General features: G+C 43.5%; 1 protein-coding gene across 7 annotated transcripts in view; it reads left to right on the forward strand.

The window, feature by feature from the left end:
- The window catches only part of ASAP1 (ArfGAP with SH3 domain, ankyrin repeat and PH domain 1), a 353,659-nt gene that overhangs the window by 226,682 nt on the left and 102,074 nt on the right, over positions 1–24,903 (forward strand). For all 7 annotated transcript variants that reach the window (XR_013447676.1, XR_013447675.1, XM_078072001.1 and 4 more), the window contains exons 6-9: positions 14,601–14,675; positions 15,182–15,231; positions 21,684–21,813; positions 23,078–23,163. Coding sequence is in view for 5 of the 7 variants with exons in the window: in XM_078072001.1 (XP_077928127.1) it covers positions 14,601–14,675; positions 15,182–15,231; positions 21,684–21,813; positions 23,078–23,163 (341 nt within the window). In the remaining 2 variants the exon portion in view is untranslated. The remainder of the gene's footprint in view (positions 1–14,600; positions 14,676–15,181; positions 15,232–21,683; positions 21,814–23,077; positions 23,164–24,903) is intronic.

Below are 24,903 nucleotides of genomic sequence, written 5' to 3' on the forward strand. Positions count from 1 at the left end.
AGGCTACATCATATATTTCATGGTGTAACTAAGCCATAATCGATTCCCTATATAGAATTTGAATTTTACGTTCATCAGTATGAGGGTGTCTTGCCTTAAATCCAATATACGGAAATCCTGTGGTATCCCTGGGCTGAACTTAAAAATGATTTATTTTTCTTTTGGCTTTTTTTTTTCCTTTTAAGGACTAACATTAAAAACATTGTAAATAGGAAGTTCAAATAATGCCTCTTAAGCAGGATTGAATCTTCTTGTGACTTTTGCATGCAGTGAAGCACACTCTTCATTTAAAATGTGTTTGTGGTTGTCCGGTGTTACTTCACTTGAAACAGACTCAAACACAGCGTCTCCATGCTAGCAGAGACTTAGGTTTTAGAGCTGCAGCTCTATGAGAGAGGAAGGAGAGAGAAACTGGCCCTTTGTTGGAGGAGAAGGTTTCATTAGCCGTAAGAGAGGACTGAATGTGGGGGAGAAAGTCTCAGGTTGGTGCTGGAACGCTTGGGATGTCCCTAACGTTTGCTTATCAGTATCTCTCTTCAAGATTGAGCTGATCTCACCCTCAGAGACCTTCAGGCAGCTAAAGTTTTCATTATTCCTATGGTTAAGTTTTACTTATGTAAATAACAATGATAACAGTAGTGTGTATTTAGAGTGTGCTTCCTATAGCCCAAGCACCGTGTTAAGCACTTTACGTGTTGTACTCGCTAGAAGGGGCTAGCATGTGCCGCAGTAATAGATTCACCCCCAGATCTCCATGGCTTCACGTAGGAAGGGGTTCTTTCCTCCTCACGTCCCATTCTACAGAGGGGGTCTGCTGCACATGCTAAGTCATTCAGAGGCCAAGGTGGATGGAGGCCGCCCCATCCCCACGGGGGTGCGCCATGGCAGAGGAGAAGAGGCTCCAGAATCATGTGAAGGCTCATCACCACTTCCCCTGATGTATTAGTTCGCCACCTTAAACTGCGTTCTTGGCCCCACTGCCAAGGGGACAGGAAATAGAAGGGAGCAAGTAGAATATTTGGTGAACATTACTGTTTCTGCCTCATCGCTTCTGACACCAGCCCTACCAGGTAGTAGCCATAATTATCCTTATCAAACAGTAGAGGAAACTGAGGCACAGAGCACTCAGGTAGGTATCAGAGCCACATTCAGACCTAGGTGGTCTGCTCCAGGGCCCATGCTTTTAAGAAGTACACGGGACTGCCTCTCAAGGATGTGGGCATCCTTTTATGGGCCTCATATACAGTTTACTTTTAATTTATTTAAGGAAAAAGGATTGATTTGATTTAAAGGGCAGGAAGTAAAAGAGTGGCACAGATGTGGCAGGAGGAAGGCAAACACTGTTCTGAGATATAGCTAAGAGCCTCTGTCCACATGATCTTGGTCCTGGAAGCCTCCAGACCTCCTTTTCCAGGCCCAAATCTGGAGGCCATTGTGAAAAGCAAATGCAGATATTTTCCTTTGTCCAGAGAATTCTGCCAAACTCAGCCTCACACTCACTCCTCTGGCCTCGTCTACCCTTCCTTGACTTCCCATTTTCCATCCCAGGCCTGACCTCTTATCTGGATTCTGCTGTTCTACCCACCTGCCTCAGATTCAGTGTCCTCTCTTGAACTGGGTTTAGATTCCTCTGCAGAATGTTGCCTCTGAGTCTCTCTTCACCTCCACTTCCTGCAATTTTCAGAGGAGGTGACCCACTCCAGATCCAGACTTTTGGGCAGGTACCAAGCTAGGGCACCTTCCTCTGGGCTGTTGTCAGCCAGCACCAGGAGCACGGATTAGTGAGGGGAGCGTGGCGGGTGGCATGTACAAGCCAGGTGGATGCTTGGAGCTACGTACACCCTGTGCAACCGTGTGCAGTGGCCATGCTGGGCCCAGTGCATCTGGCTCCCTCTGCCTGGGAACATGAGCATCAGAATCTGATATGCCTTTCCCTATGAGTTTTCCCTGAAACACTAATTCCATGCCACCTTCTTTGACAAGAGTTCTGGATTGAAAAGTACTCCATATTGTTTTTGGGGATTTACAGTGCACATTTGTGTATTAAAGGCTTGGAGACATCCTGTTATTAAAGAGACCTGTCCAGTTCCATTTTTTTTTAACTTACTTGACTACAAACTTTCTTGTATAAGAAACGATAACTTCCCGTGGAACCACTTTGAGACGTGCTCATTTAGATGTTTTCTGGATCAGGTAATCCATTTCATGTGTTTAATTTTATTCCATTTCATATCTGCTCTTCTGGAATTTATTTCTTCTTTACATTTCACTATGTAATTTCTGAGTATTTAAGCTGGTTGCTTCTTTACACTTTGCCTCTTTCAGATTATACCCTTTGGTGCCTTTTGGTACATCGAGGTTTAACCATGAAGAAAGAGGCTGCTGACCCAGCCTTGAACTAGTAGCCTACATCTTCTACTAAATGTGAATAGGCCATTTTCTTGACTGGCTGCTGCCCAGCCATGTTAAGCAATTCAAAGTTCAGAGAGCTGGTAGAAGCGACAACTCTGAAGTCAGATAAAACTGAGTTCACGTTTCTGTTCCAGCAGTTCTCAAGCTGGGTCACCAGAGGCAGAATCACTTACTCAGTTACTCACTCATTCATTCACCCAGAAGGCAAGGGTATCAAGAAAGGCTTATCAGAAGAGACACCTTGAACTAGGCCATAAATAATCAGTAGATATTTATAAAACTGTTCTCTTAGGCTTGTAGATGCACTTTTCCTGAACTAGAAGCATTAAGCAGCATTAAGCGTTGGTTAGCACACTTGATATTTATTTACTTACTTATTTTAAAAGATTTTATTTATTTAGAGAGAGAGTAAGTGAGAGGGCTTGAGTGGGAGGGAAGGGCAGAGGGAGAAGCAGACTCCCCGCTGAGCAGGGGGCTGGACGTGGGGCTTGAATCCAGGACCCTGGGATCATGACCTGAGCCGCGGGCAGATGCCCAACTGACTGAGCCACCCAGGTGCCCCTGATACACTTGATATTTAGAGAGGTGAAAATCTGTATTTCAAGGTTTTTATTTTTTGGTTTTGTTTGTTTTAAAAGATTCTATCTACTTATTTATTTATTTAGCGTGTGCAACTCAGGGAAGGGGCAGAGGGGGAGAGGAAGAGAGAGAATCTCAAGCAGACTCCAGTAGTGGGGAGCCTGACATGGGGCTCGATCTCATGACTCTGAGATCATGACCTGAGCCAAAATAGTCAGACACTCAACTGAGTGAGCCACCCAGGTGCCCCTGTTTTTTTGTTTGTTTTGTTTTTGTTTTTTCTTAAGTAAAGACTTTCTAAGTTGTGGTCTTGACTTAGCCAGCATTTACTAAATATTCACTCTGTTCTGGGCTCTTTGCTGAGCTTGGCTGTCACTTTCTGTTTAAGAGACTGCTTATGCAGACTATTTTAATAGTTAACACTAAAGCACTACTTCATTTTATAGGAAAAGATGGACATGGGGATGGGACCAGGTATTTTAGACTTCCTGTTTTTTTTGCTGCCTGCGAATAGAGAAAACTTTTTTTTTTTTTTTTTGGTTTCCTGGCAGCAGTTGGCGTCACAAGCATAATATCCAAGAAGATTCTTTTTCTGCAAGGCTAACTTAGAAATATATCAAGTGGTGGTGAATATTACAGCCACCATTTAGGTAAATTATTTGGATTCTGACATTTTCAGTGAAGGTCAACCTTTACACACAGCAGTATCGTAGCCAATGAGGTTTATCCGAGGTCCAGTTATTTGAGCATTTTCCGTGAGGATCAAGTGAGGAGAAGCACAAGATACGGACCAAGAAGACAGAGTAGGGCAGTCCAAGCAAAGGGCTGTCCAAAGTAGAAGGAAAACCAAAGTTCCTTTAGAGAAGGGAAAGCCTACAGTCAGAATGCGGAAGTCACTTATCTAAGGTCTAGGGCAGCACTTCTCTCTCCCCTGCTTTCCTACCAGTTAAATGAAGACAGTGTCTACAAGGAGGTGTTGCTGTGTCCTCCTGTTAGGGTACGCGGTGAGCCCTGAGTGCTTGCACACATTTATTTTATTACATTTTTTAATTTGTTAGGAAGGTGCTAAGTAAAAGTTTTTCATTGTCAAACGTACAGTGGGTGATAAAGATATTCAGTGAAGGCAAGGAAAATGGAATTTGATGTCACCTCCAGTATGGTTTTGTTCTAATTTAAACATAGCAAATTGTAGATGACATGCATGGAAATGAAATTAAGGGTCTTAAAGTCGATCGTGAACCAGTCGATCGATCCTTTCAAGCACAGTAGAGAAATCCTTAGGGTCGAGATGTCTTTTTTTAAACAAAGGCCTAGCTGCCTCAGCTTTTCTTCCTTTTGCTTTCCGGGCTTGTAAGTGGTAGCTACTCCCCCCTTTTCTTACAATTATCCTCAATTGAAATCAGATACGGCACATAATGCAAGAGATAATAGTGCTTTCATTTTCACTCTTGATGTAGGAGATGATGTAAATCTAACCCCTCATTTGCTTAAATTGAATTAGACAAAATATAATTGCATTATTTTACATTAAGGAATTCTCATATTCTCTGATATACCTATCCGTTTTTCTCTGTGAAACTTCCAGGAGAACTGTATTTTCTGCTTAAATTCAGTCTTGTCATTTCGTGATTCCTGTAGCATAATGGTGTGATTTGGGTCACCCTTTACCTGACGTCTTCCCCACATCACCCAGAACAGTCACTCCTGTGCTTTTCTCATGGTGATTATGCCCTAGACCTTAGACAAGTGCCTTCCACATTTTGACTGTAGGCTTTTTCCCTTCTCTAAAGGAACTTTGGTTTTCCTTCTACTTTGGACAGCCCTTCGTGTAATGCTGGTGCCATCACACCTAGAGAGCTTGCTTCAGCGTGGGTGGTTGGGTGCCCCTCAGAGTGTCTGATTAATTAGGATTGAGATTTCATTTCTAACAAGTTCTGGGTGATGCAAACACGAGTGGTCCAAGGACCATACTTGGTAAGGGAAGGATGGTCGTTCTGGACAGAGATACAGAATTCCCTAGTGTTACGGAGAAGTTGTAATGTTTCCTGCCAAATTCACTCCCTAATTCATTATTTTTACTTTTATACCTGCTCTCTGGTTTCTATGTTGTTTTAGTAAGTCAGATAACAAGCTGAATGAGAAATAGGCTGCTGGTGATTATATCGCCCTCTTGTGTTTCTGTGTCTTATTTCTTTTTAATATTCTGAATACAAAAATAATACCAGTTCATTGTTGAAAACTTAGAAAACACAGGGGATAAACACTGAAATAAAAACCACCAGTAGCCTTACAATCTGCTGTTTATGGGTTGAGATAGATCTGTATCTTCTAATCTTTTCTTCTGTTTATAAATCTTTTTATCGTAGGTGTATTTATTGCCATAACTTTTTAACCACATTGGTTTCATACTATAATGCTATTTGATAACCTGATTTTTCACATATATTTTGAAGACGTTTTCTGGTTTTGTAAAGCACTGTAGCTTCAGACCTTTGCTTAACTGAAAGCATACGGCCTCGTAACGCAGAGCTACCGTGGTGGAGATGGAGTGAGGAGCCTCAAGCCTCCCCCGCAGTCAGCAGCTGTCCCCCACAGCAGGGTCTGCAGAACCCCTCGGCAGTGTCCATGACTTCATTTCTGACAGCTCTATAGAACGCCCATCGTTTATTCGCACCGGGATTTATTTACCAAGGCTCCTGTGTTGAACATTTCCGTTGTTGCCATGTTCTCTCCTTTGAGAACAAGAGTCGAGGGCATCATTTGAAATTTTGCATGTGCCCTGACAATAGATTATTTCGATGTTGGCCCTCATTACTGTGTGAATTCAGTTTGCATATTTTTATTTCCCCTTCCTTCACTATTGTTTGAGTCAGTTAGGAAATGGAGAGAAACTGCTTGGAGCCCAAGACCCTGGTAGTCCCGTCTGTTCTTGCTCTGATCAAATTAAGAAGCTCACTTTCTTGAGATATTTCAGACTTTTTCAAAAGGTTCTGTTTATATTGTGGCAGAAGTTTTATAGATAATAGACATTACAGACAATATAAAACAATCAAGGGTTTTGATAGGAACTATGAACTGACCCTTCTAACTCTTCAGCATCATTACAGAATTGTTTAGTTACTGGTTTTGTTACTTTGTTGGAGGTGGGGGGGCAGGGCCCCATCCTGCTTGTGGGACAGTGTGAGCATCTCCCTCGGGCTCTTCTCACCCAGTTGATCTGGATTTTTTCCTGGTGCGTTCAGTCGTATCTCAGTAGCTCATTTTAAGCTATAAGAGTACTGTACCTGGAAGGTATATTAGAGACCTTGTTTTTTCAGTGAGAAGTGACCCGCCTATATCCACACTGCCAGGTGGAGGCAGGTTCAAATCTAGAACACTCTTCTTCCCCAGTTGTCGAAGTCTGGCAGACAGACCCTTGGTCTGTCACCCCCAGCCATATCCTGGGAGCAGTTCTAATCTCCTGTCCTTCTCCTAAATCCGCCCCCACCTCCCTGCCTTCTAATCTGGAAGTGCAGAGTGCTCCAGGAAGACCAAAACTGGCTCAGATTCTGTAACACTTCTGAGCCTCAGAACAGCTTTCCTGGGCATGGAGAGGAATTCATTTGTTCAGCCATTTATTCCATCAACAGGTGTTTTATATGACAGGTCTATGCTGTCCTAGGGGTTTGATGTAACACAGTGGTGGGAAAACAGCCATAGCTCCTGCCTTCAAGAAGCTTTGCTCTAGACAGTAAAGAAACAATCAAGTGCTGGTAAAATGCACTGTGCTCTGACAGTGAGCCTCTTCTGCCTCGTTAAGACTAAAGGGAAATCAGGCAGGAGAGACCTATGTAGAGTGGGCTGAAGACCTCACTGTGGAGGAGGCATGGAGACTAGAATAGGAGGTTCTTTGCCAGTAGCCAAAGGAAGAGTGGTCCAGGCTCAAGGTAAAGCATGTGCGTGGGGGGTGCGGGGAAGCTTGATGGATTGAGAACCGGAGGAAGGGCTGGCATGGTTGATGGACAGTGGGAACGGGTAGAGGGGCTTCAGACAGGTTGCCTGGGCCAGACTTAAACTGGGAGGTTGGATTTGAATCCAGGTCCGTGGGAAGCCATTGATGGGTTTTGAGCAGGAGAGTGATATGATCTGATAGTCACTTTAAAAGATCACTCGAATAGTAGGACTCAGGAAATGAGAATGGAGTCAGTAAAAACGTTAATTAAAAACCTGTCCATTTGCTTACTCACTGTTTGACCTTGAGCCAGTTACTTAACCTCTCTGAGCCTGTTTCCTCATTAATTGGGTGAGATCAAGAATCATCTTACTGAGTTGTTGTGAGCATTAACTTTAGATAACATATGTTAAACACAGTACCATCTGTCATGTTAATAAATCTAATTCAGGCTGCTCTGCCTGGATTAGAGCATGATGTATAATAGGATGCATTAACCTACAGTTTGTAGAGACCCTCTTGCAGAATGAGGCAGGGAAACAACCATAAAACCTACCATTGGAGAGAATGTGGTGCCATATGAAGGACATTTGGGAGTCCTCCCACCCTCCACCCCAGCCTCAAAAGACCTATTTTAGTATCCGAAATGCTATCATTGTATTTTTTCCACCACTACCACTGAGCTTTTCAAGTGTGAGAAAGTAAACCTAGTTGCATTTTATTAAGAGTCTGTGTTGTGAGGCATTTCGCATCCATAGCACCCCGTATCTTCTGCAACACCCTTAGCAGGTGGCTTATCATTCCCACTACAAGCAAGGAGACCGAGTCTCTAAAAGGCTGAATGACTTGTCCAAGGACACACCTGGCTAAGTATGTGTCACCTACTTGACCGTGTGAGCCCTGGGCACCCCAGCAGCTGTGAAGCATAAACCTGGTTACCAGTGTGTGAGCAGTGGGTAAGGTAGGAACATACACTCTCATCTGTGTTGCATTTGTAAGTGCCCTCAACCTGTGAGCAGTATTCTTTGTTTCCCCTTAATGCATACTCAACCAAATACAATAAAGCTTGGTTCAGTAGTTGTTCAGTAGGTCAGTCGTAGCTGGTAACAATTGTCCATTCATGTGTGTAGTGTATCATAGTCTTCAAAACGTTCTGATAATCCACAAGAAGATGTGCTGTAGACCGTTTACTGACTTTGGAGTTAGCCCTGGGCTGTGGTTTGACCCCTCCACTTAACTCTCTGAGTGTGTTTGAGCACGTGACTTAACAACACTTTGAGGGTTATCAGGAGCAGCCGATGGAGCAGTGGGGTGGAGGCAGGCAACCCTGTGGCCTGCTGCAAAGTGGGAGCTTCGTGGTATCTGTTCTTCCTGATCCTGTCACACCAGCTGGGGCTAGTTGAGGAAGGTGCTGGGACACCCACTTTAAAATCAGAAAACCGAGTCAGTAGGGTTAACGGTTTGCCCAGAGTCACCCAGGAGTAATGAGTGGGCACATGCCTCTGAGCTTCTCAGCTCCTGCTGAGAACTCTTTCCTGTGTATCATGACTCCCTGGAAACGGCCTGACGACAGGATGCCATGAAGGTGCACGAGTAGGCCATGAAGGAGTTAACACACTAGACAGCTCATTTATTCCCGGGAATCGTCGACTTAACTGCTGGGAGCTGGCTCATTATTTTAATTGGATTTTCCAATGTGTTGAGCAAGTCAGCAGATTTGCATTAGCCTTACTTTCAGTGAAACTGTTTCTGTCTGTAGAGAGGAAGGAGAGAGAACCAGTGGGCAGCGGAGAAGGAATGTCAGAATTAATGTGGGATGGCAAAGCAAGCAAATTCTGTCCTCATTAATTGATAAAGTGCCACGTGCATGTGGGCGTCGTGGGGGCACCATGTGTAGAGCTGTGTTGCCCTCACACGGGGATGGGGACTAGGCGCTCTTGAGTCATGTCCCCTCTGCCTGTGCTCCTGGGGGGGGGGGGGGAGCCCCCCGGGCCAGCCAGAAGCCACAGGGCCCCGTGGTGACCTTCAGCTGCTACCTGGCTCCTGCTCTGGGACCTGGTCAGTTAGGGGACAACACAGATGACATGCCTCCCCCTAATTAAGAAGCATACCTTCTAGGGGCGCCTGGGTGGCTCAGTCGTTAAGCGTCTGCCTTCGGCTCAAGTCATGATCCCAGCGTCCTGGGATCGAGCCCCACATCGGGCTCTCTGCTCAGTGGGAAGCTTGCTTCTCCGTCTCCTACTCCCCCTGCTTGTGTTCCCTCTCTCGCCGTGTCTCTCTCTGTCAAATAAATAAAATCTTTAAAAAAAATAATAAAATAAAAAAGTATACCTTCTAGAGAGGAAAGACAGGTGATATCAGCAAGAAATAAGATCATTTCATTTTGTGGTAAACCCTCTAAAGGGGTTAAAAAAAATCAGGGCAGATACATAGAGGAAAGCTGATCGTGAAGTCCTCTCTCACGTCTGGGATTACAGGTTCTGTGTATATAACATCTGGTAGTGTCTACACAGTTGTAAGGAATAAGTGGTTATTTTGATCAAAACCAATATTACAGTTTGTTTGCTTAAACAAGCCACTTTTGCATAATGAAAGGACAGACCTCAGCCGCCTCCTGTCTTTATTCCAAATTTCTCATTGGGCTTGATGTATATATTTGCAGGGGACGTTTCCTCTTTGCGAGGAAGGAAACAGACAGTTTGTTTGGAAAGCAGATATATTTACCACACCCAAACATCATTCCTGAAAGGCTGTTCATGTGTTTGCTTAATAAAGTGGAAAAAGAGGATAGAAACCTATCCTTCATCCTCATGTTATCTTGACTCGTGTGAAGAACTTACATTAATTCAACTTTATCATTAAAGGAAAGGAAATAGATTGGAACTTGAGTAAATGGGAATGGAATAATCAATAGAATTTTAGTAAAATTAATGGGAAATAATGATATAATAGATTTGAAAGCCTTTTAAAAAATCCATTGAGGATAATGAAGGTGATACAGGAAGGCTGTCCACTCCTTCTATTACTGTGTTATGCTGGCCTCCTCGCGGCTGCCCTGAAGATGCTTTTGTTACACATCAGGTTGCAAGCCTTGCTCAGGCCATGGGAGGGATTCCTGAAAGAACTGGAAAATAAAAAAGCAGGAGAATCACAGAATCCCACAACTGTCAAGTCACGTAATCCGTCGCTGTCACTCAGCAATACCTTCAAATATCAGAGAAAATCTTCTCTTCATTGAGATCTCCAGGGAAGGAAATTTTGTTTGGCCCCTCAATAAATATTTCTTAAATGTTTCCTTTTCTTGAGATTAGTCTGTCTTCTCTTTGACTTTCCTCTATATCTTCATGACTGGTAGTTACTATTCACTTTGTACTTAAACCAGCCTGGGTGGCTCAGTTGGTTAAGCATCCTACTCTTGATTTTGGCTCAGGTCGTGATCTCAGGGTTATAGGATTGAGCCCAACATTGAGCCCCGTGCTCAGTGGGGAGTCTACTTGAGATTCTCTCTCTCTCTCTGCCCCTCGCCCCCTGCTCGTGCTCTCTCGATCTCTCTCTAATAAATAAATAAAATCTTAAAAAAAAAAAGTCTCCTTTGCCAGTTTTTGCAACTGAACTTGCTTTTTCCTGGGAAGTAAGGTGGGGAAAGTTTTAAGTTTCAAAATTTTTTTCCTGGGGCCTTTTCTTAGGCTCATCACTGGGAAGATTCTGAATTCATAATACACGATATTTGGCCTTCTTGGTTTCTTATCAGCTCCCAAGAGTATATGTGTGGATAACCACAAAGAAATTCTTAATTCTTGGGGTTTTCCACCAGTGCAGCTCCGGCCCACCTCCCCCTACCCCCGTGCCTGCCCACAGCGGCGGCACTGAAAGCTTACAGCGCACGTCTGTTGTGTGGTCAGTACTTGGCTTTTGAGGGACTTTTCCTTCCGAGCAACTCCCACATTCAGTACTAACCACAGTTTCATAATTCTTTCATTGTTGTGTTGTAATACAGCCTTCAGACCAAGGTGGCAATGACATTAATGTATTTTTTTTTCCCTGCTCCATTTCACAATGGATTTGAGGCATTGGTGGAAACCCTGATGTAGGACTAAGTTAAAAATGGTTGATAATCACTGTCATCTCATTTTGTGTTTTAGGATTTTTGCTCTCTCTTTTTTTTTAATAAACAATACAGTACATGGTACCAAAAAAATATTTTTTATGCACAAGGGTCCATAGTAAAAGGCTCTTACCCCACCCTCCCCCCTTGCACACCCAGTCTCTGTCCCTGCTGGGAAGCAGTACTAGCTTATATGCTTATATGTTTTCAGCAATAATTTAAACATAAACCCATTTTTTTGTTTTGTTTTTTTTTTAAGTTTTATTTACTTTATTTAAATAATCTCAGCACCCAGCCTGGAGCTTGTACGGACAGCTCCAGGATCAAGAGTCATATGCTCCACCCACTGAGCCAGCCAGGTGTCCCTGTTCTTTTTATATGAAACTTTGTATGCTGTGAATACTGTTACACTTAGCTTTTATCACATAACAATTTATCTTGAGATGCTTCCGAAGTTCGACGTAAAGAACTTTCTCGTTTTTGTGGCTGTCGTTTAGAACTTCCATAATTTATTTAACTATTTCCCTGTTGACAAGCACTAAGCCTTGCCTCAGTATAACAGTCCTAGGGGTGCCTGGGTGGTTCAGTCGGTTAAGTGTCCAACTCTTGATTTTGGCTCAGGTTGTGATCTCAGGGTTGTGGGATCCAGCCCCACATCGAGCTCCGTGCTCAGTGGGGAGTCTGCTTCAGATTCTCTCTCTCTCTTCCTCTGCTTCTCCCCCTGCTCTCGCTCTCTAAAATAAATAAATCTTTAAAAAGAATTTAAAAAAATAAACAGTTCTACAGAGAAGAACCTTGTACTCACATGATTCTGTATTTCCTTCACTCTACAAATACTTACTGAGCACCTACTCTGTGCTAGGCAGTGTTCTAAATTCTGGAAGCACAGCAGTGAACATACAGAGCCTACTCGCGGAGACCTTGCATTCAAATTGAGGAGCAGCGAACACATGAGGAAACAAGTACATATATAAATGGTGAGGGATGGTAAATGTTTTGAAGAGAATAATGTAAGGATGTCTATGAACCGAGGAAAGGTAGAGACTGGCCAGACTAGTGGAGGGCAGGTGGGCCCCTGCCTCACCTACCAGCATCCACACAAACTCCTGAGATCCACAGGATAGTGGGATGCAGGAGGCTTGTATTTCAAGAATGAGCTTACAGGAGGCTTGTATTTCAGGAATGAGCTTGCCGAGGACTCAGAGCAAAATATTACGGCAGCTATTTGTCTGTGGCAGAGAGTGAGTCCTGTTAGTCTTTATTTTTTCCATCTCATACCCAAGGCCAGTGTTTTTCAACTTTTTCTTTATTATTACCTGCAAAATGCCCCCCACCCCATCCCAAGGAGCCTTTTTAAATACATTTTTTTTTTGGGGGGCGCCTGGGTGGCTCAGTTGGTTAAGCGACTGCCTTCGGCTCAGGTCATGATCCTGGAGTCCCTGGATCGAGTCCCGCGTCGGGCTCCCTGCTCGGCAGGGAGTCTGCTTCTCCCTCTGACCCTCCCCCCTCTCATGCTCTCTCTCTCATTCTCTCTCTCAAATAAATAAATAAAATCTTTAAAAAAAAAAATAAATAAATAAATAAATACATTTTTTTTTAAAGATTTTATTTATTTATTTGACAGAGAGAGAGAGAACAAGTAGGCAGAGAGGCAGGCAGAGGGAGAGGGAGAAGCAGGCTCCCCGCCGAGCAGGGAGCCCAATGCGGGGCTCAATCCCAGGACCCTGGGATCATGACCTGAGCCGAAGGCAGCCGCTTAACCGACTGAGCCACCCAGGCACCCCTAAATACATTTTTTTTTTAAGATTTTAATTTTAAGTAATCTCTGTACCCAGCGTGGGGCTCGAACTCACAACCTGGAGATCAAGTCACACACTCCACTGACTGAACCAGTCAGGTGCCCCTTAAAGACCTTTTTTTTTTAACTAAGCACTTCCCCCTTGAGGTTTTAATAGAATAGATGTACTCTGTATATCAAGTTTATGTGCTGTGGCCCTTTGGAGAGCCACAGCCATTATAATATCTAAGATGTTTTTCACCCCGCTTCCCAGGAACCAAGGCCCTTGACCTCACAGAATACAGACTTTGAATCTGTGGCTCTCTCGCTTTTGGCACCTGCCAGCCAGGCAGTTTCCCTGTGTGGGGTTAGTGAAATTGCATAGACAAAATTGTTTTGGTATTCAGAATCTTTTGTCTTTGAAAGAAGAAAGAGAGAGTTAGTTGGTTGTGATCCAGGCCCTCTGGTGGTGTGTGCCCTGGACAACTAACTTTGTGTGTTAATTGGTGGCCGAGGAGGGCAGAGCTAGGATGGCAAGCTTCCGGAAGCCCCAGATGAGAGCAGTAGACAGGAGTTGGCAGAAGGTGTCCCTTCCACTCCACTTGGCCTTGTTCTTATTTCTTACTTAACATCCCCCTGGACTTTAAAAATAAAACATGTATTCAGCACTTCCTAGGTGTCCAGAAACCCGCTAGCACTTGTCAGGTGTATTAACTCCTTCACAGCACCGTCTACAGTGGGTGATCGTATCCTCGAGTTATAGATGTGGTTCAGAGGGTCCTCCTCAAAGCCTCAGGTGTCAGCTCAGGTCCTCCCCACTTTCTCCTTCCGCCTCTGACGGCACTTGGGATGTCATGGTGGGTAGCGTCCGTTGCGTACCGTGATCTCCTCTCTCAAGGCAGGAAGTGTTTTATTCACCTTCGCCGCTGGTGTGGTGAGTGTCATAGAACAGGTACTTGGCAAATGACCGATGGACTGGTGGGTGGCTGGCTGGAGTGACAAATGACTACACTCTTACACAGGAGTCAAATTATTTCCTGAATGGGGGAGCCCACCGACCTCTCCAGCTGTAACCTGGTTCTGCAGGTCCCTGCCGTCTCGGTTCCACACAACTAACCCTGGTTTCCCCAAAGTGCTAGGAGTCTCCTTGACTCTTTATGACCGTCTTTTGTACCATCTTAAAATCAAGGAGACGCAGGCCACTGCCTTGGAACAGTGAAAACCCTGCACCCTTGCTCTAGATTGTGCTTCCTGAATATCTTGTCTTCTTAATGGATCTGGGCACAGAGAGGATACAGTGAGTAGGACAGTCGAGGCCCCTGCCCTCATTGAGATTATGTTCTGGTGGGGGACAGAGAGTATACATATAAACAAACCAGGTAATTTCAGATAGTGAGAGGCCATAGAAGCATATGGAAAGGAGTGGTACAAGCCGGTTGGGTAGGTCCCTCCTTCCTCTGAGAGAAGCAGTTGAAAAAAAGTCCAGTTAAGGTCGACCATGTCAGTAGGAGAGCAGTGACAGGTCTACAGATGATTCAAGGAATTGTTCACCTAGGAGCACGCATGCTGCCGCGTGGTCATTCAGTGCGTGAGTCCCCAGCTCTCTGCCTGCATGCTGGAGGGGACGCTCGTCTTGCCCCCCAACCTCGGCGTGGCCCTCGGGGTCCGTGAGCTGGTGCATGAAAGCCCTTACACAGAGCCTGGTGCGTGCAAGATGCTCAGTCAACAGTAGCTGATTTTATTATTCTATATGCACTTCTCTTTTAACCGTCTCCCCTCTTTGCTTTGCTTTCCAGCTCCAGGGTCTGAGCCACAATGTGATCTTCACCTTGGACTCCTTGTTAAAAGGAGACCTGAAAGGAGTCAAAGGAGTAAGTGTTCAGAAATTTGATTTTCACTTTAACTGGAAAGGATTGATTTCTTTTTTTAAGATCATAGTGGTACTTGTATTTGAAAGGCACTCTGAATATTTTTAGCACAAAAAAAGTACTTGGAAAATGATCATTAGAAAAGATGTGCCACTTCACATCGTGTTATTGACTGAAGAGTAAGATGAGGCACTTTCCTGAGTATCGGTGAGGGCCTCCGTGGGTGCAGGTAGTCTGCGCTGAGTCTTGGCCACATCGGTGGTGACCCCCGGGCCCAGCCTCTCCTGGGCGCCAGGTCCTGCTTCACGGGTGCCCCCAGGAAGCTCGCCCTTCGGGCCTGCGCAGGCTTCTCGCGGGTGATGCGTGCTCTGCGGTGCGTCAGAGTGTCTGTGTCAGGCTTCACGCGTCCTGTAAAGGAAAGCACTTCTGCTGAGATGTTCTTTCAGAATTATTTGTTTGCCTTTAAGCAAAAATAAATTCAATCTCAGTTTCATTTTCTCTTTCCTAAGGATCTCAAGAAGCCATTTGACAAAGCTTGGAAAGATTATGAGACAAAGTTGTAAGTAGCTTTTTGTTTGTTTTTTATAGTCTTGAATTTCTTTAGAAACCGTTAACTGGAAGACTCCTCTCTTCTGGACACCAGCTTGTGTGGTACATCCTTGTAAGGGCTCAGGGTTTGGCTGTGCTGACTGAGAAGGGGCGACTCGTCTCTTGCCTCGGTGTCTGGAGTGAGGTGTGCGGTCACCGCCGAGTGTTCCAGCGCTCATGGCTCCTGCTGCTAGCTGCCAGGCTGCAGATCTGACTGTTGCAGCCTTTCTTTAATTATAGTTAGCCCATAACTCTAGACTATTGGCATTCCCACCTATAATTAGGAAATAATGCCAGGGCCTGCACGCAGTGTTCCTGTGTGCGTAACCCCCTCACGGTGGCCTCACTGTCTGTGTCTGGTTCGGGGGACTGAAGCCCGGAGAGGCTGAGGAGATTGCAGAAGGTCAGAAAGCTAGGTAGGCGATGGCGGGTCGGCCTGCTGGGGTTATTGCGGGAATTACGGAGATGATGCACGTGAGATGTGTGGTACAGGCCTGGCTCGTCTTCATCTGCATGGATCATACCACCTTCCTTTGTTTTTTTGGTTTTTTTTTTAAGATTTTAATTATTTGAGAGAGAGAGAGCACGAGCAGGAGGGGCAGAGGGAGAGGGAGAGGGAGAAGCAGACTCCCCACTGAGCAGGGAGCCCTCTACAGGACTCTATCCCAGGACCCTGAGATCATGACCTAAGCCCAAGGCAGCTGCCTAACTGAGCCACGCAGGCGCCCCTCCCTTCCTTCGTTATTACTACTTGGAGACATCCATACTACCAGGAGGTGGAGTGGGAGGAGAAATAGATTTTAAAGCACTTAATAAATATCTTGGCTGTGAACTTGGATAGCTATAAACATAAGAGATTTATAAAAGCCATTTCCGTCGACAGCAATAAGAGCAGAATGAAAACACAAACAAAAAAACAAATTCAGGATTAAATTTGTTTTTTTGCCAGACTACTTCTGTAAATGTTTATGTGAGCAGTGCATTGCTGGAGACTTGCTGCCTTAGGAATACTTTTATGCATTGACAGTTATAAATGAAGCTGAGAACAAAAAAGTTTCTTAAAATGGTCAGTGATATAAATGAATACTGTGGGCCACCCTGTCATCCTGTCTTTCTGTATGAATGCTCGTACTTGTGAGCTAAGTCCAGCCCTCCCCAGAGGCAGCTGCATGCACTGGGCTGGGGATAGAACTAAGTACATACCAAAGGGGCAGGAGTCCACAAAAGGGAGAATAAAACCTTTGCTCTAGGCTTGTGGAGTAGATCTCTTTTGTAGGACATGGAAATAACAAAACAAGACACAATATGTGCTCTGTCAACTAATATACCACCAATATTGGGTGGTATAACCGTATTTTTTAAATCTTTGTGTTAGTGGAAGAGCTTGAAGTACCTGCTGGTCAGTATAATGAATATCATGGAACATAAACCGTTCTCAGACGATCCAGGTGCCCTTCGTGGTACTTTCCTCAGCTGTATTCGAACGTGTCTGGATGTTCACTAGTCTGTATTGTCCTCCAGCATCTGACCTCAGTGAGCACAGTGACCACATCGTCCTTGTGTTTGGTGCTAATCTCCCAGGGCCTCACAGAGCCTTGGGTACATAGCTAGTGCATAGGGAATAGTTTCTGAAAGAATGAAAGAATTATCCACATCTGGAAATGTATACCAGAAATCTTGAGTTCAGTGGGTCCTGATTTTAGGATTTCACTGGAAAGATTTGTATTTTTCTTTTTTAATAAATCCCTGGCAACAGATTATTTTCCAGGGGCACCTGGGTGGCTCAGTCTGTTAAGCGTCTGCCTTCGGCTCAGGTCATGATCCCAGGATGCTGGGATCGAGCCCCGCATCAGGCTCCCTGCTCAGTGGGAAGCCTGCTTCTCCCTCTCCCACTCCCCCCTGCTTGTGTTCCCTCTCTCGCTGTGTCTCTCTCTGTCAAAAATAAGTAAAAAATCTTAAAAAATTATTTTCCTAAGATAGGTTTCTTCCTCACTGTATAGTGGTATAGGAAGTAAAAAAGAAAACAAGTATTTGATTATTTGATGTGACAGGACTCATTTGATTATGAATTACAGAAAAGAAAACAATATACCCCCCCCCCAAAAAAGAAGAAGAAGTTAATTTATTTGCTGTGAGAACCGAGGGGGCTGGTCTGGGGTCTTTCTTTAGACCCCAGGAGGCAGTGGGCCATCATTGTTAAGACCACAGACTGGGGAATCAGAGACCGTGGGAGGATCTGGGTGGTGCCACTTACCAGTTTTAGGACTTTGAGCCAAGGTACTTAACTTTGATGGTCCTCACCTATAAAAGAGTAGAAAAATTACCTACTTCTCAAGGCTTCTGTGAGGACAAGACAACGTAATATGTTAAAGTAGTTGCCCCTGCTGTCTGGCATACAGTTGGCCCTCAGTCATAGTTTCCAGCAAGTTTTTTAATGATCAAATAATATTTGGTCAAAACGATACCCATACATCAAACATTAAATAGTCCTTGCATCGGTTGAGACTTATTCTGACTGCGTAGAGTAGAAGCCCCGATAACAGTGGCTTCGACAAGAGTTTATCAAGAGGACGTACAGCTTCCAGGGCAAAGCGGGCACCCAGCACACCCATCAGCCGTAACGCCGTACAGACGTGTGTGCTGCTGAGGAACGGGAGAGGGAGTCTGAAGGAGGCAGTGGGCGTGCTTCTCGTGGGAGGCCACAGCGGTCCCCGGCCCAGCCCTCCTGTCCCGCTGCTTCCTGTCCTGTTCCCCCCGCTACTGCTCCCCGGCTTGTCTGTCTCTGTTCCGCTGTGATCTCTTGCTGCTGCTTCCTGCTTCACCGGATGTGCTGGTGCACATGAGGGCTCAGCTCTCGTGCACAACCACCCCCATCACGTCCCCACCCCCACCCTGCTCATCCAGTGTGGTTCATGCAACAATCATTGGATAAACCAGTTGACAGTGTTTGAACTTCTGTGAGTGCAGATGTTCGGTGCCCGCCGAATGGTGTGTTATAATGGATTTCCGTTCTTACGGCACCATTTTTTGCTTTTCCTTAATGAAATAATTGCCTCATTTCTTCATTTGTTGGTTCTATTTGAAAATTTTGTGAACTTTTGTTATCTGTTCCAACCGATGTGCAACACCTATTAATAACGTTTCTGTTTAGAAAATACACTCTACGCGTTGTAACAATGACTATATATGGATTATCATTAGGTTCTCTGGCAGTCCCTTCTTTTCTTCCTGGAGGATCCTTGCAGAGCTCTTCAGATCCGCAGCTGCCGTCCTGGGCTGCCCCTCCGTGGGGGCTCTCCTGCCCCCTCTTCCCTGGCATAGTCCCATATTTCACTGGCACGCTACCTCCAGTCGTTTGCAGGGAACAGCTCTAAAGGAGGGAGATTTTTCACATTTTGGCATGTCCAGAAATATCTTCATTCTGCCATCACACAGAATGAGACTTTGGCTGAATGTAAAATACTAATTTTATAACCATATTCACTTGAACTATTGACGGCATTTCTCCACCGTTTTCTTATTTCCAGTGTTTGCTAATGAAAAAAATCTGATGCGTCTTTGATTCTCATATCTCTGTGTGGGGCATGTGGGGCTTGGGGAAGGAAGTTCATTTATTTTCAGTTAGAAAATGTTAGTCTTTTGGGGCACCTGGGTGGCTCAGTCAGTTAAGCATCCGACTCTTGATTTCGGCTCAGGTCATGATCTCAGGGTCGTGGGATCAAGCCCATGTCAGGCTCCATGGTCAGCAGGGTGTCTGCTTGAAGATTCTCCCTCTCCCGCTGCCCCTTCCCCTGCTCGCTCCCTCTCTCTCTCTCTCTCTCTCTCAAATAAATAAATCTTTAAACAGAAAAAAAGATGTTAGTCTTTTTTTTCTTTCAAAGGTTCTACGAAGTTTCTTCATGTGCCGTGGTGCGTGCATTGACCTTCTCTTTGCAATTTTTAGTTCTTCGGTTCTGGAAATGTTTGTTGTCATTCCTCCCGTCTGTTTGTTTGTTTGTTTTCCTAAAATGCCTCACCATATAGTGTTGGACTCCCCAGGTTGTTCTTACAATTTTCCTCTCTTTTTTGTCCTATTTGTCTGTTACGTTTTAGCTTATTTTCAACCTTTTATTCCCACTATTTCAGTTGACTTTTTTATTTGGCTGTCATATTTTCAATTTCCAAAGCCCTTTTTCTCAATTAGTTGGGAGGTTTAGGTGGTCTTTTTATAGTTTCTTGTTGTTTCATAGATTTATTATATTATATTATTATATATAATATATATAATATATTATAAATACAGTTTATTCCACAGTATTTTAGCTCTCTGAGGATTTGATTATATTTTATAAAATATTTTTTTTCTTACTGCCTTTGGTTACCTCACCACCACCCCCAACTTGTTATTTTGATCTCTTGCTTTCATTTTGGAGGCTTTCCTAAATTATCTTACCATCCTTCACTGCCCATTCCTATTTGAGAGCAAAGCATCCAAAAGTTGATGAAAAGCTCATACATGTCAGCAGGGCCTGTCAAGAATGCAATGAGCTGCCTTTTTAGGTTTAAGGATGTTGAGACAGCTTTTCTTCTTCTTCTTCTTCCTTTTTTTTTTTTTTTTTTTTTTTTTTGAGAGAGAAAGAGTATGGGGAGGGGCAGAGGGAGAGAGAATCCCAAGCAGACTCCCTGCCTCCCTGCTGAGTTCAGAGCCTGACCCGGGGCTCGATCCCAGGACCCTGTGATCACAACCTGAGCCAAAATCAAGAGTCAGATGCCCAACCAACTGAGATGCCCAGGTGCCCCAAGACAGGTTTTTTATCAGGAGCATTCTAAATGTCAGTATCCAGAGGTGTGTCTTCGGGCACCGTTCAGCCCCCTGAGCCCCCGTCTGGTGATCGTATGTAATGGCATCTGGACACAACAAAGGCCAGGGAGGCAGGGAGCCCTATTGTTCGGGGTACGCGCTTTCTCTTCTCTGTGTAGACCTGCTCGTCCAAATATTTGCTGAATTCTCTCATCCGTTTTTGTCTTCGGTTCTTGTCTTTGGGAGATTATATTGTTTATGATTTTTGTATCATATTAGTGGGATTATGGAAGGAAGAAGAAATGAAGACATGTGGTCAAGTCACCACATTAACCCAGGAGTCTGCTGCTATGACGTTGTGCCTGCTCCTCACGTTTCTTCTCAGATGTCTTCAGCTTTCTGCTTCTCTCCCACCCACACCAGTGGAGAGAGCTGAGGCTTACTCTCTATCTGTTTTCACACCTACTTGATGGCCAACGTGGCATGATAAGATATGGCATTATGGTGTTAGAGGAATCCCAACCACATTTATAGTAGATTTTCCAATGGGTTGATTTTCTACCGTGTTTGTATATAGATAAGGATATTGGCTTTCTTTGGGGTTTGATTCCCCACCACTACAATTTAAAAGAAGACTTGAAGGCTAAGTCAGTTCATCTTTGCATTCACAACTAAAACACTCTTTTTGAAATTGGAAGTCTGTTTTCAAGTTAGATGGACTTTCGGAAAGAGGGTGGTAACCATTGGTGTTACTGCCAGAGTACCATCTATCATAGCCAAGCATTAGCCTCAGGTTGCGTTGGTTTAATATGGGCCCTCCTTTATAATTGCCTGCTTCCTTCTTGGCCCCTTCCTCACTGAAGAACATTTCATAGGAGTCCAGATTATAGATTGGGACTTCTCCCATCCTTATTTTGTACAATCCAATACCAGATGGTTGAATGATTAAAATGTGTTAGGGGGATATGGAAATCGCCCAGGTTTAGAGGAATATTGGAAATTACCTTTGACTACTTTTTGTGCATGTCCATTGTGCACTTTGATTGTCTTGAAATAATTCTCAGACTAATCATCTGTTGGTAATCAAGATATGCCTCCGGTCTCCAACTTTCTGATTCTTTTTCATCCTAAAGTACTTGACCCAAGAAAAAGTCAACTGTCAAGATTTCTTCATGCCAACCAGAATGTGAGAGAATTTGTAAGAATTTATCCATGTGGGGGCACCTGGGTGGCACAGTTGGTTAGGTTAAGCGTCTTACTCTTGGTTTCACCTCAGGTTGTGATCTCAAGGTCATGAGATCGAGCTTTGTGTCGGGCTCCGCGCTCAGCGCAGAGACTCCTTAGGACTCTCTCTCCCCTCTTCATGCACTCACTCTCTCTTTCTCTCTCTCTCCTCTCTAAAATAAATAAATAAATCTTTAAAGAATTCATCCATGTGTAAGATCAGAGTTAAAATGTAAGAGGTTTCCTAGGTGAAAATCTGTACGGTGTGTTCTCTTTCATTCTTACTTTGGTCAATATTACCAACTTATGTAAGAGTTCCTGCCTCTTACTACTCTCGTAATTAAGAAACAATCAGTGGCTCTCGTTAAAGGAAAGACGTGAATTTTTTTTTTTAATGATGGCATCTGCTTTAATTACAGTACAAAAATTGAGAAGGAGAAAAGAGAGCATGCAAAGCAGCACGGGATGATCCGCACAGAGATCACGGGAGCTGAGATCGCAGAGGAGATGGAGAAGGAACGGCGCCTCTTTCAGCTGCAAATGTGCGAAGTAAGAACAGCTTTTACAAGCATTTGCCCAGAGTTTCCTTAACTGTGATCTTTCCTGCTAGTCAGGAGTTTTTATGCTTAAATGCAGGCTGTTTGATTATTAGAGGAGGGGACTGTTGCTTAAGGGTTCTCATCTCCATTTTTCTCCAAGCCTTTTGGGATCCGCCATTTCACTGTTGTCTCATATTTTGAGCCTTGGTCCTGTGGGGCTCTTTATGCCAAAACAGGATTCTTTGGTGAGAACTTTAATGTTGCTTGTGAGTGAGTGTGAAAAAAAATGTTTGGTGAGGAGTAACACTGGTGAATATGAAGTCTTCTGGTACAGGTTTAGAGCATGTTTTTTGTTTTTTTAACCACGTGTCCAGTTTGAATGAAAGCTTAAGTAAAGTAGTCATTAAGAAAGCCTGAGTTCATGAAAGAAATGTAGTGAAAGCATGCTCCCTTGGACTTAAAGCAGTGGTTCTCAAACTGGGTTCCCAGTGAACACTGGCACTCCCTGACCTGGCGTTCTGCTCATTCTGATGCTAATTGTGTCATAGAGTTCCTTTTACAGTTCTCCAAAAATATTAAAGTGGATAGAATTTTCTTAATTTTAAATTAAGTTTTTCTTTTTTAAATGTTCTTTTTTCCCCCTCCTCATACTTCTAGCTTCTTCTCAAACCTATCTGCTCATAAACACTTCTTCATAATAAAACAAGTGAAAAAGAAGCAAACAATATCAACAGAAAATCTTGACCACTAGTAAAAACCAGACCTGGTAGTGTTAGTTAACTGCATAAATTAATAATGGGTTATTTTAATTTTTATTCTTTCGTGGTTTTTTTAATCCTTTCATTCTTGAGTACCAAAAATTCTTTCTAAAAGTTTTGCTATCTGATGGCATATGCCTCAAGAGAATGCTATTTTACTTGTTTTCTGCAAAGAACAGTTAACTGTCTTTCAGGTTTTGACCATGTGAACTCTAAGTTTGAGATCCACTGCACCAGGGGGAAATAATCAGTTATTCTAGAATGTTTTGCTATGTTTGATTTCTGTTTGTCTTGTAAACTAATCTTGAGCATTTATAAAACGCTAACACTCTAATCATTTCGTTTGTACACTTGTGACTGCCAAATCAGCATTTCCTGAATTAAACTCACACTGTCTGAAGGCAACCAAGGTTCAGTAACTTGTGCAGATTCATGATTGGTGTTCTACCCCCCAAACCCATGACTGGAAAACCCTATCTGTACTGAGCAACATACAATTTTGTTTTATTTCCACAGTATCTCATTAAAGTTAATGAAATCAAGACCAAAAAGGGTGTGGATCTGCTGCAGAATCTTATAAAGTATTATCACGCACAGTGCAAGTAAGTAGAATATCGTGATCATGATTATTAGCCCAGGGAAGACCCCCTTCACTTCTTTGGTTTTCTTAATTCTTTCTTTCTGGTTTTCATTTGGTCACTCTATATAGTGTGATACTAGAACCTTCCAAAGCCACAAAGTAACTCAAATCAGTGCAAGTATGTGGCTACTCAAAAATGCTGTCTTACTTATGAATCCTAAAGGTGGCCTTGACAGTCTGTGAAGCTCTCGTTACAAATAATGCAACCCTGTCATGACAGAGGCCTTCCCAAGTGACTCTCACGCCCTCCTCCCTTACTTGGCATTTACCTATTATCAGGTCATTTGTTCCATGTATACCTACTTGGAATTGTTTTTCTTTGTCACCTAAATTAGGTGAAATTATATACTTGGGGCACTAAGAATACTTTGACTTTATACTTCAATTTCTACGTAACTGGTGGTACGTCCACTGTTTATACCAGCACCATTTTTGCTTATTAACATTGCATTTTTATTATGCTTGAGATTCTGTGGCATTACATTTGCTTATTTACTTCTTGCTTAATTACTGGATTAGCTTTCATGGGTTTTCTGGTAGAGTTTTTATGTGAAAACATACCCATTATTAAAATTTTTAATGTTCTATCTAAGAAGATCTTTGTAATTGAGACATTTGAGGAGGTCAGCATTAATATTGTGGGACACACAGAACGCACGACAGAAAGATGGGTTCAGACCTTTGCTGTGCAGCCAGGTGACTATGTGATCTTCATCAGGTTCCTCTTTAAACCTCAGTACCCTCATCTGTCAAGTGGGGTTAAGGTTAGTAGATGTGAGAATTAAATGAGATAATGCATATGGAGCCTAGCCCCATGCCGGCTACATTGTGTGTATTTGCAGCTCTGAGGATTCCAAGTGGCACTTGAAATCATTCATTCATACATGTATTGTACAGAATTGTTCCAGGAGAAGCTTTTAATGATCAAATTGTTATTTACATAGATCTGATTTGTTAACTTTTTCCTTCTTTTCCAAGTAAATTACACCTTGTATAAATATGTTTCACATACAAAAAATAATACACTGAAGTGGAAACAGTTGCACATTTATAAGATAAAGTTTGCCTGTGAAAGCCTCATACTGAAGACCTGGTCTAACCTTTGGCTTCATAGCTTAGTGGGGTACATAGGAAACTTTGAAAGGTGTCGTGGTAGTCTGTAATTTTAGTTTCAGGTGGAATTTTTCATCTTTCATCAATTTCAGTTTTCCTAGAAACATCATTGCTTTGAAACCTCTACAGAAATAAGTAAAACTTCTCAGTCTTCTCCATTACAACACTTTGGCAGCAAATCTGATTTTACCTGATTTTAGAAATCTCTCCCCCCCCCCCCCTTTTGAGTAAGCTCTACGCCCAATGTGGGGCTCAAACTCACAACCCTGAGACCAAGAGGAGTTGAATGCTTCACCAACTGAGCCAGCCAGGCACCCCTAGAAATCTTCTGATCTCACATTCCCTTAGCCTACAAAGAAGGTTTTAACTTCCACAAACATTAGTTTTCCAAAATGTCCGATGTCTTATAAACTATACAGATCTTAACCTTTGCTCCTAAAGGTGAAAAGAAGAGCAACTCTGACCTGGATAGCTAATGCATCCTCCATTCTTTCATTCCCTGCTTTTTCACTTTCCAAAAATATTAATCTCCTGACAAAGGCCGGGGTAGCTCTGGGGTAGGAAGATGAAACAAGACTCTGCCCTCAGG

This window comes from Halichoerus grypus, chromosome 5 (assembly GCF_964656455.1).
Source record: "Halichoerus grypus chromosome 5, mHalGry1.hap1.1, whole genome shotgun sequence".
Lineage (NCBI taxonomy): Eukaryota > Metazoa > Chordata > Mammalia > Carnivora > Phocidae > Halichoerus > Halichoerus grypus.